Source organism: Acanthaster planci, linkage group LG16, assembly GCF_054643075.1.
Source record: "Acanthaster planci isolate LZ-2023a linkage group LG16, COTS_SCS, whole genome shotgun sequence".
In the NCBI taxonomy this organism is placed as follows: Eukaryota; Metazoa; Echinodermata; class Asteroidea; order Valvatida; family Acanthasteridae; genus Acanthaster; species Acanthaster planci.
In genome coordinates, this window is record NC_141792.1 from 374,951 (window position 1) to 391,967 (window position 17,017).

A 17,017-nucleotide genomic window follows, 5' to 3' on the forward strand; every position below is an offset into this window, starting at 1 on the left:
GGACAAGTTGAAGCGACACATCAACCACTAATCACTTTTCCCTGATAACCTGTGCACAAATATATCCAGGGTACCTGGCAAAACTGTCCAGTAATTAATAAGTGATTGTTGCTTCCAGTTGTCAGTCATTGGTATTTTGCAAGTTGTCACCACATGATCAGTGCTATGTCCATAAGAATAATCCTTTAACTCTAACTTGGGGGACAACCTGAGCAACTCTCGCACCTATTTTGCCAGAGTGTGAACTGAACTAAAAAGAGAAGCCCAAATTGTTTTGAATTTGTACTAACATCTTGCATTGTATTACTCTGGTAAGGTTATTTATGACTGATAAGACACTGCCGTGGAAGCCTGTGGGGAGACCTACTTGACAGCAAGGATGTTCTCCAGTACCGGCTCCAAGTTTGTCTATTGCACTGTAGTGGGGGGGTGCTATTTACAATTTGTATGCTCAATTTGACAAATTCTATATGATGCATCATGAGCTGCAGCACGGTACAGTATGTGAGAGGCATATGTAGCATTGTGAGAGGCATATGTAGCATTGTGAGAGGCATATGGAGCATGTTATTGTGAACATAACAGGAATCATATGTCTTCGATAAATCATTGACAGAGATGATCATAAAATTCTGTGGCACATTTATTATTCAGTGAATAATACCTTACTTAAAATCCAAACAATATCAACAAACTTTAGGAACAAAATAATGTATAAATGAATGTACGTGAATATTTCCGAGTGACCAGTCCTAACAACCTTCATGCATTTTTCTTACAGTCCAGAAGATGACCAGAAACAAAAATAAAAATGTATTTTTAGTTTTCTGATAACATCTAATGTCATTTGCTGTCACCTAGGAACTCTTGTCCCCAAAAGCTATGCAACGGGGGAATCAAAAATAAATATTGATAACTTCAAGTGTCATAATGTTGCTATTATTTACACCGTTAAGAGTTTTTTCTCGCAGGTACATTTATTTCTCTCCAGACCCAAAGCCGCCGAGTAATCACAATGTTTTTGTCCAACTCTTGAAAACAGATATGGCCTGCTGTGGTAACTTCAATGATGGTATAATGCAAGCCAGGCCGGACAGCTTCTTAGTTATTCTCAGTCCAAAGAGAAGTCCCACCATTTACACCAGAGGTATAATTTCTGGTGGCTTCTGATGCCAGTCTAGGAAGGCCATCAATAAAACTTTAAGTTTCAAAACAAGCATCACAAAGGCACTTGCAATGCATTTGCAACTGTAATCTATTGCTCCGATGCACTAACTATAATCTGTCTGAAGCAGGTTTGGTTTCAGCGGCAGGTGATTGAGGGTGCTGTTGAACTCGTTGATAGCTGCAGCAAGTTCTCCATCTTCACTGTGGGTTGCATTACATGATGTTTGTGCCTTCAGACCCAGCTCAGTTGCCTAAAGCAAAAATTGCCACAAGCAAAATTCGTTCTTACATGGCCACATTAAGCAATGATGCTCATTCAGTTGCTAACCATCGACCAAGCACACAAGCCTGAAATCATGCACCCCATATCTTACTTATGCTCCAGCAAATAATGCTCGTGACACCCACATATGATTTCAGGGAAATAATAAACACTCCAGCCTGATTGCTCTGCACAGAATTTTCAGTGTAAATATAAGCAAGCCATGCCATCTCCAAGAACTGTCAAATAAGTCGAATCATTTTGTACAATGTTTGAAGTCTGTTAGTTGCTAATGTAAAACTGCTTCCAGCAGTAATATGGGCCAAGATCTGAGCAAGTATTGATCAGTTTCCTGCAGCTGTTTGTTTCTGTTTTCTACAGGTATTTACCTTTGGGATGTCATCCAGTAGGAAGTAAAGCATAGCAAGGGCATGGCCAATGGTTGCCATGGCAGCAGGATCCTGATTGGTTACTTGCTCTCTGATGTCATGGATGGAATGCAAAACCTGTTTGGCTTCTGCTTCTTGTGCTTCATCTTTCAGAGAAAAATTAAATGATTTGTAAAATGCCAAGAAAGTTGGATCTCAACAAGGACATAAAATAATCACTCCATATCAAGAGCAAACCTCTGCACTCTTTCTTGAATTCATCAAGGAACTTAACTGTAAGATTTTATTTGCTGAGTGGGATCAAAAGAGGGCGCAATATTCCTATAAACGGAGGCTCCTTTAGTGGAAACGGCACTTTGCTGGTTTAAGAACGACTATGAAATGCAAGTGCTGCAGTATCATTGCAACCAACAAATAAAAACTCCTTTCAACCGATGAGGGGATGCTTCTGCTCAAGGAAGATTGGTCTATCTGTTGGCACTGTGGTCATATTACTGCTCTATCACAAGCCACTTAAGCTCTTGTCAAGTTGTTTCAATGAGGCATTTACTTCAATCCTCCAGCATTGGTAATTCCCTGTTTTTTGTGAACTTCCTGGGAATCTGACATGCTTTGACATGTTTGTGACCGACAGGATAACGATTTGGATTTATGGAAACTAGAGTCCGCAGATGTTGCAATATACTAATGGTAACTCGTTTCAAGAATCTACGTTGGGTAACAGGCATTTTATAAGTTTGTCTAGGTAAACAGACATTTACCTAAGGACTCGACTTTTCGTTCCTCTAGTTCCACCACAGCAGATGACATGCCACTCTGAGTGTCACTTTTCTTGGTCCTATCTGTGACGATCCTCAGCAAATGACTGTGCCAGATGGACGTGACTCGAGTGTATAATGAGTCGGCGACATCCATGCGATTCTGACGGAAGAAAACATTGGCCATGTGGAAATAGCCACCAGATGTCCGGATATCATCCGTGCCAAACTCTTCAGAAGCATGAAAGATCTAGTTGGAATTGAAAAAATGTTCAAGATTCATTGAGGGAATGTAGGGTCTTACACAGTTTAAGCAAAAATGAATATATCTCATGCGCCACTGAAGCTAAATGTTTGGGGGTTTAGAGGCAGTCTTCATCAGAGTACATGAATAACCTTTATCAACAAGGACTCTCATTACCTGACTCCTTACAAGAAATATTTCTGTTCCTTTCAACTTGCAATTATGAACACAAAGTCACAGGTGGGAGTTAAACCCTGAACTTTCTGCAGACCAGCACATTCTGAACCAGCTCACTCATCAAAAATATGTCCGACCCATCTTTCTTTCTTTGTTACTAGTAAACGAGCCCAAGCTACTAGGATTTCCTACTCACATCATCGGCCAGGTGTCTCAGTGACTCATCATAGTTCCCTTGTGCGGCATACAGCAAGCCCAGGTTACGAGCCAGTTTAGATTTGATAGCTGAGCTGCAATTAGGTGTTTTGAGCACTGTCCACTGAGCCTGAGCCAAGTATTCCTCCGCCTGTGATAACTTATGTAAACCTGTCATCAAAAAAGTTCCAAAATGAATTTGAATACACCACAAGACTCTGACCAATTCAATTGAAAAAAAAACTAACCACTGACATCAAACAGTTGAAACAAAAAAGGCCACTAATTGTGGGAACACATCCCCCCAAAACAACACCAAAACCCACACATACCCCTCCTAGAAAATTATGGCCCCTTTGCAGATTGGACAAAAGTTAGTAGCTAATGCTTAGCAGGGATTTAGCTTACCTATGCTGGCTTCAGCCAGGATGAGATATGACGGTACAAGTTCAATACTATCCAGTCCATGCACGTCAATGCTGAAACGAAGTGACTGCATAGCAGCAGGTACAGCTTGCTCATGCTTGCCTTCAAATAACAACTTCTGGCCAGTGGTCCGTGTCAGATCAATCATGTTTCTCTGAAAAGGAAAGAAAACTACATGAATATCTGCAAGGGCAACTTTCATATTACAAGTTTACATAACAAGAATCGCTTCAACCCTGAGACGACACCACTTTTTGTGTAAGAAAAGAGGAATTTTAGTTTCACTGGGTTCAAATATCTCGATTTTGGGATATCAAAAATGTTACCAAATTTAAGGGGTAGCACAATGCAGAAGGGAAAAAGAATTGATGCCTGTCTCTCCCTCAGGACTTAGATCACAAAGGCTACAATAATTACCATGGCAACCCTTTACACTAAATCAGACTGCCTGTCTTAATACCTGTCTCAGGAGCAGATCTTGTTCTTTTTTTCGGCGCTGTTCTTCTGACGAGAGAAATGACAACTGTGGGGTGCGTAACGGGATCAGCAACTGGCATATCTTCTCGTGAATACCAACCCAGTCTGCTTGCTGATGCTCAACACCACTACAACCAAACAATGTACAACGTGACCAAATTACATCCAGAAACTACAAATAGTGATCAATTATTCACAGTAGGCCTAACAAAGTAACATTACATACATGGGATGAACAAAACACAAACATTTGTTCCACTTTCCACCTTATAAATACCCAATCAAAGTAGGCAGAACCAAGACACAACATAAAGGCTCCTAGTTTATTTAACCTGGGTTCACTGGATGAGTGTTCTTAGGGTTCTTGGTTTGGAAAGAATTCCAAATACAGAGACTGACCTATTGACAGAGAAATTAGAAAAGGATTTTTCAGACCAGTCTCATCAGGTTTGTGCACAGGGCATCAAGTACAAAGTAGCGGGTATGTGTGGAATTGATTTCATAGGCCCATCATTTTTACACCAGCACATGGAAAGCAGTTAAGGTCCGGGGGGGGGGGGGTCTGTAGACGATTTTCCCACCCAGGGCCATGTCTCACACAGGGTATTGTATACTTGGGGACCCCCAGTTTTTTGACATTTTAATCTTGCAAAACTGGTAAGTGCCCCCCCAAAAAACAATGACAACACTCTGTATACTGCGCTGACCCTATTTCTGGGAAATTTTAAATTGTGAGAAAATGTGACTTTCTTACTGGGACACTAAACATGAAAATTTGAATCCAACATGTGGCACCTGTTAAACACAGTTTCCCCTTAACCTTTTCCTCAAAACCCTCCCCTTTTTGACAAAAATAACCCTAGAGTTATTGAACATGACGTCACAGATTATAGGAAGAGGGTCCCCAAATTTACAACCCCCTTACGGTTCCGTGTCTTCATAGTCTTATTTCTTAGATCGCGTTCTGACGTAAACCATCCTGCACTGCCCAAGGATGGAGAACAACTGACAGGCGTATGAGCAAAGCGAATAATCCGATATTCTGATAAACAAGTTTAATCAAACCATGGACCAACAAATGATCAGAAATAGTTACAGTTTTAATGTTAGAATAGAAATGTTCTCACCAGTAGAACGTCACTCGACATTTCGTACACTGCACAAATGCTGGCTTTTGACACAGTTCACAGAGAAGTTTCACGCCTTTGGGGTTTGCAAGAGGATTCAAAGTCATGTTTGAGGAAAGTTGAAAACAGGCCAATGACTTGTAACCATATATAAGCATAAACTTCAGAAAACTTTTGTTTTTACGCGCCTTGGCTTGCCACCAAATCTGCTCTTTCCGCCATCAACTTACTGTTGCCATTCGCAATGATAAACAACGCATGCGTAATAGGAAGTATTGAGCAACGACTGTTTTTACTACCTTTCCCAATTTTTTTGCATACAACAGCCGTAGACACAAGTGTCTACCTTCTAAATAAAAATAAATCCCCTTCTTAAATAAATTTTATAATCCTTATAAAAATTTTTTTAAGTTGTTTTTTACTGCTTAATTATTTATCGATGTGCAAAATGAATTCTAAATGGTAGCACAGTATCATTATTTAGTACAGAACGTATAAATTATAAAGGAGCGATTGACAGAAATACTTTAAATATCTTATTTCCGCCTCTGTGCGATCGCCGTGCCCCTTGTTACACCCATCAGGCTGATGGTTGTATGCCAGACTATGATGATCGCGTCGTATCGTCTTACATACATATTATCTGCATGCGTATGCGCGGTATTATACCACGTGCAACGTGATCGATATCACTTCCCACGGCCCCAAGGAGAACCGAGGAGGTTAACTCTGAATCTTTGATAAATTTCTTCATTTTCAGTCAAAGTAATGGCAGTCAAGAACGTAAAGAAGCAGAAGGTAGGTATTCCAAGGCCACAGTTAATCATGGTTAATCTGTCCATTCCAAGCAACTGCAAGCTTAATTATTTGCCCCGCCATGAACACAGTGATGCACCCTTCACTGCTCTTCATGCCCTTGTGAGTTGCATCATGCATGCACCGCGTGGGTTCACCCGGGCCACGCGTATGTGGGGTCGGCGCAGACCTCGTGGTGGCACACACGTGGACCACTGGGTATTGGCGTCGAAATTTACGAAATTCTATCTATCGTACCTTGTTTCTGTACTGTCATGACTGTAGGCTCCCTGCTTTGTCATTCGAAACATTTTTGTTCTAGATGGGGAAAGCTTGCTTGTCAGCCTATACTTGTCTGCTTGTGAGAATCTGAGATGATGTTTGTTAGAGATTGGCACATAAATGGCAGACTGGGTGACTGTCATGGACTTCGTTTGATTTGGGAGAATTTGGGGCCAGGCCTACTTTTTTTGGTATCTGGACATCTCGTACCCAAGACAACTCGCGCCCGCAACATCTCGTATCCAAAATTTCACAACCGGGACAACTCGTACAGAGGACATGTCGTACCCGGGATGACACTTCGTACCCGGAAAACTGTGACCTGCCGAGGCTAAGTGAGGTTGGGAAGATTGAAACTTTTTTGGTTACTCCTGTTAACATGAGTAAGATGCGTGTGCATTACGCTCGGGTACAGGAGTAATAATCCCCTCTAGTGAGAGTATACTCTTGCTGACCCTTGGGTTGTACTCCAGCCATTGAATCTTGGATAGTGTTTGACTGTTTTTGTTTGCTAGGCCTGCATCCTTTTTAAAAATTGGAGGGGGGATAGTATTGGGTGGCTGATTGAACTGTCTCTCAAACACAGTATGTGGTGGCAGTATGCTTCCACCAGTGAGGTAGAAATGTCTTACGAGTAAGACAGTGGGCGGCAGCACGTTCAGACACTGTAAGACATCCGAGGTAGTGCGGTATAAAACGAAAGGTGGTGCGGTATCTGAGTTCATGAAATTACAAGGTGGTGCGGTACCTGCGTTTATGAAATTACAAGGTGGTGCGGTACCTGCGTTTATGAAATTACAAGGTGGTGCGGTACCTGCGTTTATGAAATTACCAGGTGGTGCGGTACCTGCGTTTACAAAAATATAAGGTGGTGCGGTTCCCATCACAGTGTGAAGCGCAAAGACACTTCACAGTACATGTACTTGTGCGGAAACGGTACAAATGAGACCAGTGGTGTGCGGAGGGTCTCACAGACATACCTTAAGTTGTGCGGAGATGATCATGAGGCAAAGTGGTGCGGTTTGGAAACCTCTAAAACACACAGCTGTGCTTGAAATGATTCAAGTCAGCAATTGCGAGGCCTTGGAACTCAAAACTGTTTCCCTGTTGTCAAATGGGAAAGTAATTTCCATTAGAAAAAATTAATTTCAAGTGAAGTATGAACAAAGCACCTCCAAATTTTGTTTGATTTTCATTCAGTGCTTACTGGACACAAGCATCGAAAATGTTGGAAGTATCTGCTTGACTGAGGTTCAAATACTTGGAAAATATCTGACAGTTTGCTTCCAAATGTGAAGGCTGTAATTTCATTGCAACTGCATTTTTTTTGTTTCACGAAGGATAACGTGTTTGAAGGCATTTGGATATTTTTACGTGATCAATTTATAAGTATTGGTTCAGGTTTGTCAATTTCACTTTGTCTACATAGTGTGATTTATTTTGCAAAATTCAAGTGGGAAGTTTTGATTTCACCTAAAGTGTTTGAGGAACATGTACATCTTCATTATCCCAAACCCTCCTCAATCCTTCACCTGTTAGAGGACGGAGGAGTGTTAGGGTTAAGGACTTCTGAATCTAAAAGTGTCATTTAAAAAATGTTTGACTTGAAATGTATTTTGTTCACTTTTGCTCAACTCTGTGATTACGTCTAAACCATTAACCAAGTGGGGCTGGGAGATTGCTTGCTGAAATACAAATGAAGTAACACAAGCAAAATACTGAACTTGGGAGATGCTTGCAGTATTTTCGGTTTCATGTATCCAGTAAAACAAATTCACTCAAAATCACTCCTTGGCCTCTTCAATTATGCAAATTTACTAGTTTTCATGAGAGGTGCAAACGAATCACTTACTTGATTGCTACCCGATGACGGTGGCTGCTTCAGTTTATGAGCTGTCAACGCTGGTATGTGTGACCTGGTTCAACGCACTGATGCTGTACTCCTGTCTTGATCCCATAGACAAGGGTTGGAGCAACTGGGTCATGTAAGTCAACGAGCAGTTCTCAGACAAAACATGCTGTTTGTGTGATTGTGAGAAACTGATCAGGGTTCTCTTGCATGGTACAACTCAACAGGAATCCATACTGATTTAAAGACCAACTCCAATGGTTTGAAAAGTTTCAAAAGTAGACCAGTACATGTATTGTGTTTAGTGTGTAATAAATCATATATTCCTTAGCAAATCATGTCTGTTATTTTTGTAATTTTGCCACAACTTGTGTCTTCGAGTTTATGAAAAATTTCCACAATCTGACTGCTGGCGGCGCTGTTGAGAAACAAAATTTGTATGATGTTATACCGGAGAAAACATTGAAACTGGTATCTGTGGCATGACTGGCTCTGTTACAAACCTACATGTACATGGAGCAACATGTGCGTGCACTATGTACTAGGGATGATCTGTAAACCGGGTCTATTGTGCTGCATTATCTCGTTTCCATTGGCAATTTGTGCTCCTTTCTTCATGAGTTAAATGTTGAAATTACGCGCCATTGGTGGATGTACTAGAAATTCTGTGAAAGAACCGGGATTGAAACTCTTTGAGTTTCTGAAGAATGAGAGCATTCTTTATGCTTTATGGGCTGTTGTCTGTGGAAATGCGCTATGCATGCCTAAAGTGCATACACCATGAAAATCAATATTCATTAGATGCTGAAGAGTCATGATGACACGTCCATTTACAAAACCGGACTGCACTCGCAGGAAAAATGGGTACAAAAACTGTGCTTTATTAACACAAAAACGTGTATTGCAAGGGAGATATTGATATGTGCCACTTTTATTAGACTTGGCTCTTCAAAATAGGATTCAATATGAGAAAAGTTAGCATCGTTGGAGTTGGTCTTTAAGTGTAAAGATTCCATCTATCCTAAGCTATAATCCTTACAGAAAGTCTTATTATTGAAGAAGAGATTTTTATTGCTACATCCTTTGTCACTGCTTACAAGCGTTACCGATGAAATGGCTTGTCCTTATTACATTTATTTATCGCTTACGATCTTTCCGAAAAGGAAAAATAATTGTAGCGTGCAGTATTATAGTTACAATGTACATGTATCTTTGCCACAGAATGATACGGTGGGTGAAAAATCCTTTGTACATGTATTCTTTAAGCACATGACAATGAAGATTTGGCCATGGACGTAAAAGGAATTCATCGTCACTGTTGATTGTTTTCCTCGTCTTGTGATCAAATGGATTGGCTTCGTTCACTAATTAGGTACTTGTTATCTTTTATTTATTTGTTCAACAGGGCAAGGCTCAAATTGCACCAAAGAAGTAAGTCAAAGTTTTTACTTGAAACAAATTGGTTCCCCTTGAGTTGACCACTTCACCTGTTCTAAATATTTAAGTTAACCTTGGAAACTGTATAGTTACTACGGCTTTTACTCTAAGTTTAACAATTTGGCCAGTAATGAAAATTTTACTGAATCTGCAAAAGTACATTTTTAGTGCTCAAAAAGTTAATAGATGGTTTTGAACACATTTTCATATCCATTCATGAGTAAACCTTTATGGCATTTGTTTCTTGACATCCATTTCTGCTTTCAACAGGAATGCCAAGGCCCAAAAGGTGAAGCCAGTCAAAAAGCAGGTAGGAACTTGGCAGGTAGTCACTGGTGGCAACAGCCTAAGCCCTCCATTCAGATTTTGTTTGCCAGGTCTAGCGTAACCTCAAAGCATAAAGATTTGCAAATTTCCCTTTCTATGGCTCAAGTCTTTTGATCAGTGTTCAGTTAGAAAGTTTTGATATTTGCTTGCTGACTTGTGGATTCTGCGGAATTTGGACGTATTTGATGGCTACTTTTCATTATTTCCTATGTAGGAACCTGCAATGGAAGAGAACAGCAGTGAGGAAGAAGAAGAAATGGAGGTCATGCAACTATTGGAACCAACCAAGAAAAAGGTGACCAAACAGATGCTGGCCAAGAAGACAGCCACCGCGGCCAAAACAACACCGGCCAAAAAAGGACAGGCCAAAACAGTGGCAGCCAAGAAGAAAGTGCCAACAAAGGTAACATTTTGGAGAATTTTCAACTTTTTTCTGCAAAGATTGAGTTCAGTGTCATATTGCTGTTTTTTTGGAGAGTGGAAGTGTTATGCCCCTGTTGAGTCTAAGAGCATGCTTTGGTTATTTTGACTGGCATTGATCGTATCACTCCTTGGCATCACACAGTCAATCAGTCAAGTCTGAAACTCTAAATGTCATTTTGTATCTGTGTGTAGGTTGAAGAGTTTGAAGATGACGAGGATGACGATAGTGAGGAGGAAGAGAGTGAGGAAGAAGAACCTCCTAAGAAAGTCATCAAGGCAGTGACCAAGGCCAAACAGCAAGCTCCTGCAGAAGAGGAAGATGATGATGATGATGAAGATGAGGATGAAGACGATGAAGACGATGATTGGGATGAAGATGATGAAGAAGACATCAGTGAGGAGGAAGAGATTCCTCCCAAGATGTTGAGCAAACAACTCAAAGGGAAGGCCAAGCCACCTCCACAGATGGATATTGATGACGATGATGACGACGACGAATATGACAGTGACGAAGAGGATGAAGAAGATGACAGCGATGAGGAAGAAGAGGATGGAGAACTCACAAAAGTCCAACAGGTACGAGGCGAGAAGGGTTTGGGGTATGGCAGAGCAAAAAAGCTCAGATTTGTTTGGATTCTCCCTAAACTGCACTTTGGACTTTGACCTCAAGGCTTTGTCTTAATTCTGTGTATTGTAAAATATGTTGGACAGTATCCAGTAGTAGTCTTAATGAATGAGTTGTGAAGCTGGTTCACAATTTGTGGCATGTTTACAAATCCCAAGACTGCTTGTTGCATTGATCTTGTGGCATTGGGTTATCAGCAGCATCAGCGTCAAACACAGAGATAGCAGGAGTAAGTTCCGACGAAACTTTCACTGCTAGATCTTGTGGTGGCTGATGGGCAAAGACTATGAGCCTGTTTGGCTTTGTGGCTCTTGCTTCACTTTCCAAGGTTCCTAACCAAAGCCATTTCATGGAGTTGCACTATCTCAGTCTATTTATATTGAGGGTTTTTTTGGTGCTAAACCCATCAGGTCAAGGGTAAGGTCACGAGTGCTAAAGCAGTTGCAAGGAAGGCCGAAGTAGAAGATGACGAAGATGATGATGATGATGAGGATGACGAAGATGAAGAAGATGACGAAGATGACGATGAAGAGGAGGAAGATGAAGAGGAGGGTACGTCTGAGATGTCTTACCGATAAGGTGCCAAGAGGGCGACAGTTCACACTGCACGTTGTCTGACCAGCTTTTGCACTTTTTTACTCACTGTAGTTCCTTATATCGATTAACCATTTTGACCAGACTGATTATCACAGAGATTCCCTTGTTTTCTGCAGAGGAAGAGGCGGCTCCACCCCTAAAAAAGAAGAAGATGGCACAAGGGGATGCAGAGACAACTAAGAGCAAGAAAGAGACAGTAGGAGGAGGTAAAATTGTGGCTCTCTCTTTCTCTGCATTCTTGTCTGGTTGAGTGTGTAAATCTTGTTATAATCACACTTAACATTTCTCTCCACAGAGGTCATTTCCATCTTCATCGGTGGCATCGCCAAGGGAACAGCAGATGAAGACGTGGAGCAGTTCTTTACTTCTAACGGTGTACAGGTCATGAATGCAAGGGTCATCCCAAACAAATCGTAAGTGGAGGAAATGTGATTTCACCTTTAAAATAACATCTAAATTCAAGGCTGGTGGAGGCATTGCAGATTCCCAGTGCTTGATTTAGTGATGACATCTCTACCATAATTAGCAAAAACAGTGACTATCTAATCCTGATAGTTCCTTTGCTGAATGGTTCGAGGCATTTGTCTGAAAATCGTTGCACGTAGAAGCAAAACTTCACCTCACTTCAGATACTTAACTTTCAAAAACCTCAATCACTAAAGTTTTGGTTGTCAATGGCTCAGGTTTGCCTATGTCGACGTCACATCAGAGAAGATGTTCAAGAAAGCTATTGCGTTGAATCATCAACAAATCAATGGGTCTGAAATCCGATTGGAACGAGGCAAGAATAAGTCCACTGGTGCCACTCCTAGCTCTGGTAAGGCCAAAATTCATTTCCACATACCGTTTATGTCATAAATATTGCAGTATCTGAATTGCCATCATATTAGAAATGGAATTTGCAGGAGTAAGTACATTTCTTCCGATGCCTTATGAGGCTCTGTAAAAATCAGTGACTTTAAAAAGTTCATATGAAATTTGTGAAAGTCTGCCCTCTGGTCATTCCTTGTTCATTTTGTAGTGTAAGTCACATTGAATTTTGTAGTGTAAGTCGCATTGAATTTTGTAGTGTTAGTCACATTGCATATTCCACTTGTATTTTCCTTGTAGGGCCGAGAGATAATTCCAATGACAGGACCTTGTTCGTCAAGGGTCTTAGCTACGACACGACAAAAGAGACACTCCAAGAGAAATTCCAGTGCCAGGAAGTGCGTATGCCCATGAGAAGTGGGAGACCAGGGGGGTAAGCATGAAATCAAATCTGTCTAAAAGTTGTAATCATCTGCTTTGCTTGCTGACGTGTGGTGTAAAGCGACCCCAATAAGCAGTCAAAAGATTTGTTGGGATTTTGCTGGATTGAGGAAAACAGATCCCAATCAGATAGGGAATATCACTGGAATATTATATGAGGTCAGCAAATTGTCTTGGGGAGGACATGGTTAACCTTTGAAACTGGTGGACATTGAAGTTGTCATCCAGGTGGCAAGTTAACTATTAGCCAGTAAAAAAGGATGGGTTGAAATATGGCATTGAAAGTCAATATTGCTATGATACTGTCGAACTGTGTTTAAACAAACAAGAATAAATTTGGTTGCTTTTCACCTGTCACTTCAACTGAACTGAGCTGGGCAATGCATTTATTTGTAGATACGCATACATGGAATTTGAGAGCGAGGCTGAGGTAGAGAAAGCCATGAAGGAAATGCAAGGTGTTGAGATTGATGGCTGGAACATCATCTTAGATTACGTTGGGGACAAGAGTACCAATAAGAGGCCAGTAACCGGTGGCTCTGGTAAGAGTATCTCCACCCCTTTCCTTTTGAGAGAACTGTCAGTCCAAACCTAGGGCCTGTGTCCAGGAGTTTCATTTGAAGGGAATGCAGAAATAAGGAGGATTTTGGAGAAGAGCAGTCCTTTGTTACAGTACACAGAACTTTATTTTCCTTGAAAGATTGTGTCTTCCTTTAATTTTACATGTGTACACATCAGTGGATTGGCTGAATTCTGATAAGTTTCTAGCAATTCAGGGTTGATGAGTATCAACCGTGTATCTGTTTTTCCTACTTGTTTACCATGCAACTCTGTCTTGGCCTGATGGTCTTAATATGCTTTGCTGGTGACACTGTTCTTGTGTTCCATCACAACTTGTGGTTGTCAGAGAACCGAACGCTCTTCGTCAAAGGACTGACCGATGACATGACGGAGGAAGATCTGATGGAGAAACTGGGAGCAGTTGAAGTACGCAGACCTAACAAACGAGGAGAGCCTGGCAGTAAAGTAGAGTAAGTCTTGCTGCAGTAGACAAGCCCTGACATCGCTCTTTTGTACCTTGCTTAGATGTGTCTCGTCCAAAAAGAATTCAGTTATCAGTTCAAATGTGAATTGATTTTGCTGTACCAATTTAAGCTATTCACACAAGTTACAAAGTGTGTCTTTCATATATCATTGGAATGATAACTCTTTTTGCTATGCTTTACAGCTTGAACAGGTGAAATTAGCCCATAAAATAGAGTCCATTCATACATAGATTTTGGCATCCACATATCAAAGTGGAGTTTGGAGATTTCTCATTTAGGCTGTGTGCCATTACTTATGGAAGCCACTTATTAGCGGCTTTTGCCATATTCCATAGACATGTGCAATAATGCCAGACACAGTGTGAGAGGAGCATATGGTGCCCTCAACTGTCATGCACACAGCCATTAGACATCTTGCAGTAATTCCAATCCATTGCATTTTGTAATCAGCTTTGCCTATGCTGACTTTGCATCGGAGGCTGCTGCCCAGCAAGCGATGGTGGATAACCAAGGGATTACTCTGAAGGGGGCCTTCCTGACTTTAGACTTTGCCCAGAACAAAAGACGGAGTGATGGCGGAGGCAGTGGTGGAGGTAAACATGAAATGCTGGAGTTTTGGGGACAAATTCGTCTTTAAATATGTAACAGAATGCAGTCTTGATTCATCAACACACAGGAGAACTTTTTCATGACAAAGAAGATAGCATTCTCAATCCTTGCTTCCTTGCATTTGGGCTCTTTGATTCTTCCAAAACATTGTGCAGGTTTTTTTGACACAAAACGGAAGTTACAGTTGAGGACCTGGCTTACTTCAGAATTGCTTCTAATTAAAATTATTCTATTTTTATAAAACTTCTATAATTAGGAGGAGGAGATCAGCAATTTGACAAGAAGACGCTGTACATCCGAGGTATGTCTGAGGACATAACAATAGACCGTCTACAGAATGTCCTCGGTGCTGATTCTGTCAGGATTCCCTTGGATAGAGAGACTAACCAACCGAAAGGGTGAGTTCAGTGACCTCATCAGCCTCCTCATTAAGCTCTGGGTTAAAAAAAAAGCTGCCAAATCTAAAACCAATTGTCTCATTTTTGCATTAGAAAGTGACAAAGTTGCTGCTGGTGTCAGGAGTGTTTCTGGACATAAAAATGTATTCTATCTTTTCTATTGTATCCATTGACCTGAGAATGTTTGGAAACACATTTATTGAATTGTTTTCTCTTTCTTGTTACCTTTTTGTTCATACACGTATTCTCAGTGTTGTTGGTTTATTTGCATAAATTTAACTTAATTTTCTCTGCTTCTTGAGCTCACCCCAAAAAGTCTCAGATAGTATCCATTGTATTGCAGTAGCCATAGGTGCATACGTATATGCTCACTGATATCTGAGCTCATGAAAATGTCATCATCATTATACTATCAGTGATACTTTGCACAACAATGACTCTTTGTTAAGGTTTGCATATGCTGAGTTCAGAAGTGAGAGCCAGGCTAGTGCTGCATTAAACAAACACAATGGCTCAGACCTAGATGGCTACACCTTGAACATCGACTATGCTAAGGCACGGAAAAGCTTTGGATCTCCAAGAGGTAAGAATAGATGGATGAGTTTTGATATTGCAGACTACCTAGTCAGTGCTCCTGTCTTGGAAGCAGTCCTTTTTAGATTTCTATTCCGGAATATGTGATCTCACTTGCTGTACCATATGTATGTTCTTGTGGATCATTTTGGTAACTAACCTCACAAAGACGAGTCAGAAAAGTAAGCTGTACTGACATTTGATCATTCTTTGACTGATGCCAAAAGGATGGAGGCAGTACAATCAGACTGCTTGTGTCCATAAGCAACATGCTTTACAACAATAACTGTCAGTCCACTTTGGAATCATAGACAGGGAAGCTGTTACCAATGAATACACACTCACAATGAAACATTAATTTTTGTCTTGGTTTGGCAGGAGGACGAGGGAGCTTTGGGGGTGGATTCCGTGGTGGCCGTGGAGGTGGTGGACGTGGATTTGGTGGAGGTGGTGGACGTGGATTTGGTGGAGGTCGCGGAGGTCGTGGTGGACGTGGCGGTGGCTTCAGAGGAGGCCGAGGAGGGCGTGGTAAATCCAATAATCCCTCAAAGAGTTACCTGTAAATGCCCAACAGTCCTATCTTAAAATTTTTAAAGAGTTGCATTTAAAACGTCCATCTTACAATTAGAATTTTTTAACAATCCCTTCATAAACATCATGTTCATGTACTAATACGGTTTTGCCATTTTCTTTCCCATTGCAGGAGGTTTTGGTGCAGGGCGGGGAAAGAAGACAATCTTTGATTGAATCGGAGCTTATTAACATTGACTGTAACAAAAGCTACACATTGACAAACCTACTCTTTGACATCTCTATGTAAACAGTAATTTGGAAAAAGTACAGTGAACTTCTGAGTGGAGATCATAAGTTAATCTGGGTTGTTTCAGCACATAATCTGGGTTGTTTCAGCACATAATCTGGGTTGTTTGAGCACCATTGAGGCATAAATGGATCCAGTGAAGTCATCAGATGTTATGTGTACTTAGAGAAATCTTTGCTGTGAAGCTGCAGACTTGGTCCAGTCTCATCTGCCTTTCTACTATTTCTGCCTGATAGTTATGAGCTGTGTATGGACAGCCACCACCGTACCTTGAATTATCAAAGATAACCTCTTTGAATTGGAATTCTTGAATTTCAAAATACTTCTTGAATTCACTTTTTAGCACTAGTTTTATTGAAAAGTTTAGTTGACGTATTTTAATTTTCGAATGCGTTTGTGAATGCATGTACATGCACATGCATTGGTAGAGCACAATTGAAGCATTCACCCTTTTTCTTTTAGAAATGTCCGATTTTGAATACAGGTACAATAGAATTTTATATTCTTTTCGATATCCACTTGTTGTCTATTCATGCTTTAAATTTGGCAAAATCATTTTTCCTGTTGTGAACTAGTTATGTACATGTTCCTAAAATTATTAGAGAGATTGCCTCTCGGTTTAATAAAAAAGGAAATGGTTGGAGCACAGTGTATTTGTTTCCATTTAACAAGTTTTCGGTTTAGTCCTTGGGGTGATGACTTCAATGGACTGTGAAGATAAGAATTTCCTGTGGTGGGAGGGTAGGAGTGGTTAGAGAAAATG

General features: G+C 40.8%; 2 protein-coding genes across 4 annotated transcripts; one reads left to right on the top strand and one right to left on the bottom strand.

The window, feature by feature from the left end:
- Positions 1 to 625: 625 nt before the first annotated feature.
- On the bottom strand, positions 626 to 5,481 carry LOC110984580 (zinc finger MYND domain-containing protein 12-like). Its single transcript, XM_022244910.2, has 7 exons — positions 5,223 to 5,481; positions 4,079 to 4,223; positions 3,601 to 3,772; positions 3,194 to 3,363; positions 2,580 to 2,826; positions 1,819 to 1,964; positions 626 to 1,418 (listed from the first exon to the last, which is right to left on the bottom strand). Exons 1-7 carry the CDS (start codon positions 5,378 to 5,380, stop codon positions 1,272 to 1,274), a joined length of 1,185 nt encoding a protein of 394 aa, XP_022100602.1. The 5' UTR covers positions 5,381 to 5,481; the 3' UTR covers positions 626 to 1,271.
- A 383-nt stretch (positions 5,482 to 5,864) lies between these two features.
- On the top strand, positions 5,865 to 16,897 carry LOC110984585 (nucleolin-like). 3 transcript variants are annotated; one of them, XM_022244919.2, is made up of 18 exons: positions 5,875 to 6,020; positions 8,121 to 8,284; positions 9,554 to 9,579; positions 9,856 to 9,895; positions 10,127 to 10,315; positions 10,528 to 10,911; positions 11,371 to 11,512; positions 11,674 to 11,763; positions 11,853 to 11,970; positions 12,241 to 12,374; positions 12,668 to 12,800; positions 13,205 to 13,350; positions 13,716 to 13,839; positions 14,305 to 14,447; positions 14,720 to 14,861; positions 15,311 to 15,444; positions 15,813 to 15,993; positions 16,138 to 16,897. In XM_022244919.2, exons 5-18 carry the CDS (start codon positions 10,136 to 10,138, stop codon positions 16,175 to 16,177), a joined length of 2,091 nt encoding a protein of 696 aa, XP_022100611.2. In that variant the 5' UTR covers positions 5,875 to 6,020; positions 8,121 to 8,284; positions 9,554 to 9,579; positions 9,856 to 9,895; positions 10,127 to 10,135; the 3' UTR covers positions 16,178 to 16,897. The 3 variants fall into 3 exon arrangements, with proteins under 3 accessions (XP_022100609.2, XP_022100610.2, XP_022100611.2); XM_022244917.2 differs by lacking the exon at positions 8,121 to 8,284 and having other exon boundaries at positions 5,865 to 6,020; XM_022244918.2 differs by lacking the exon at positions 8,121 to 8,284 and having other exon boundaries at positions 5,865 to 6,020; positions 15,813 to 15,962.
- The last annotated feature ends 120 nt before the right edge of the window (positions 16,898 to 17,017 follow it).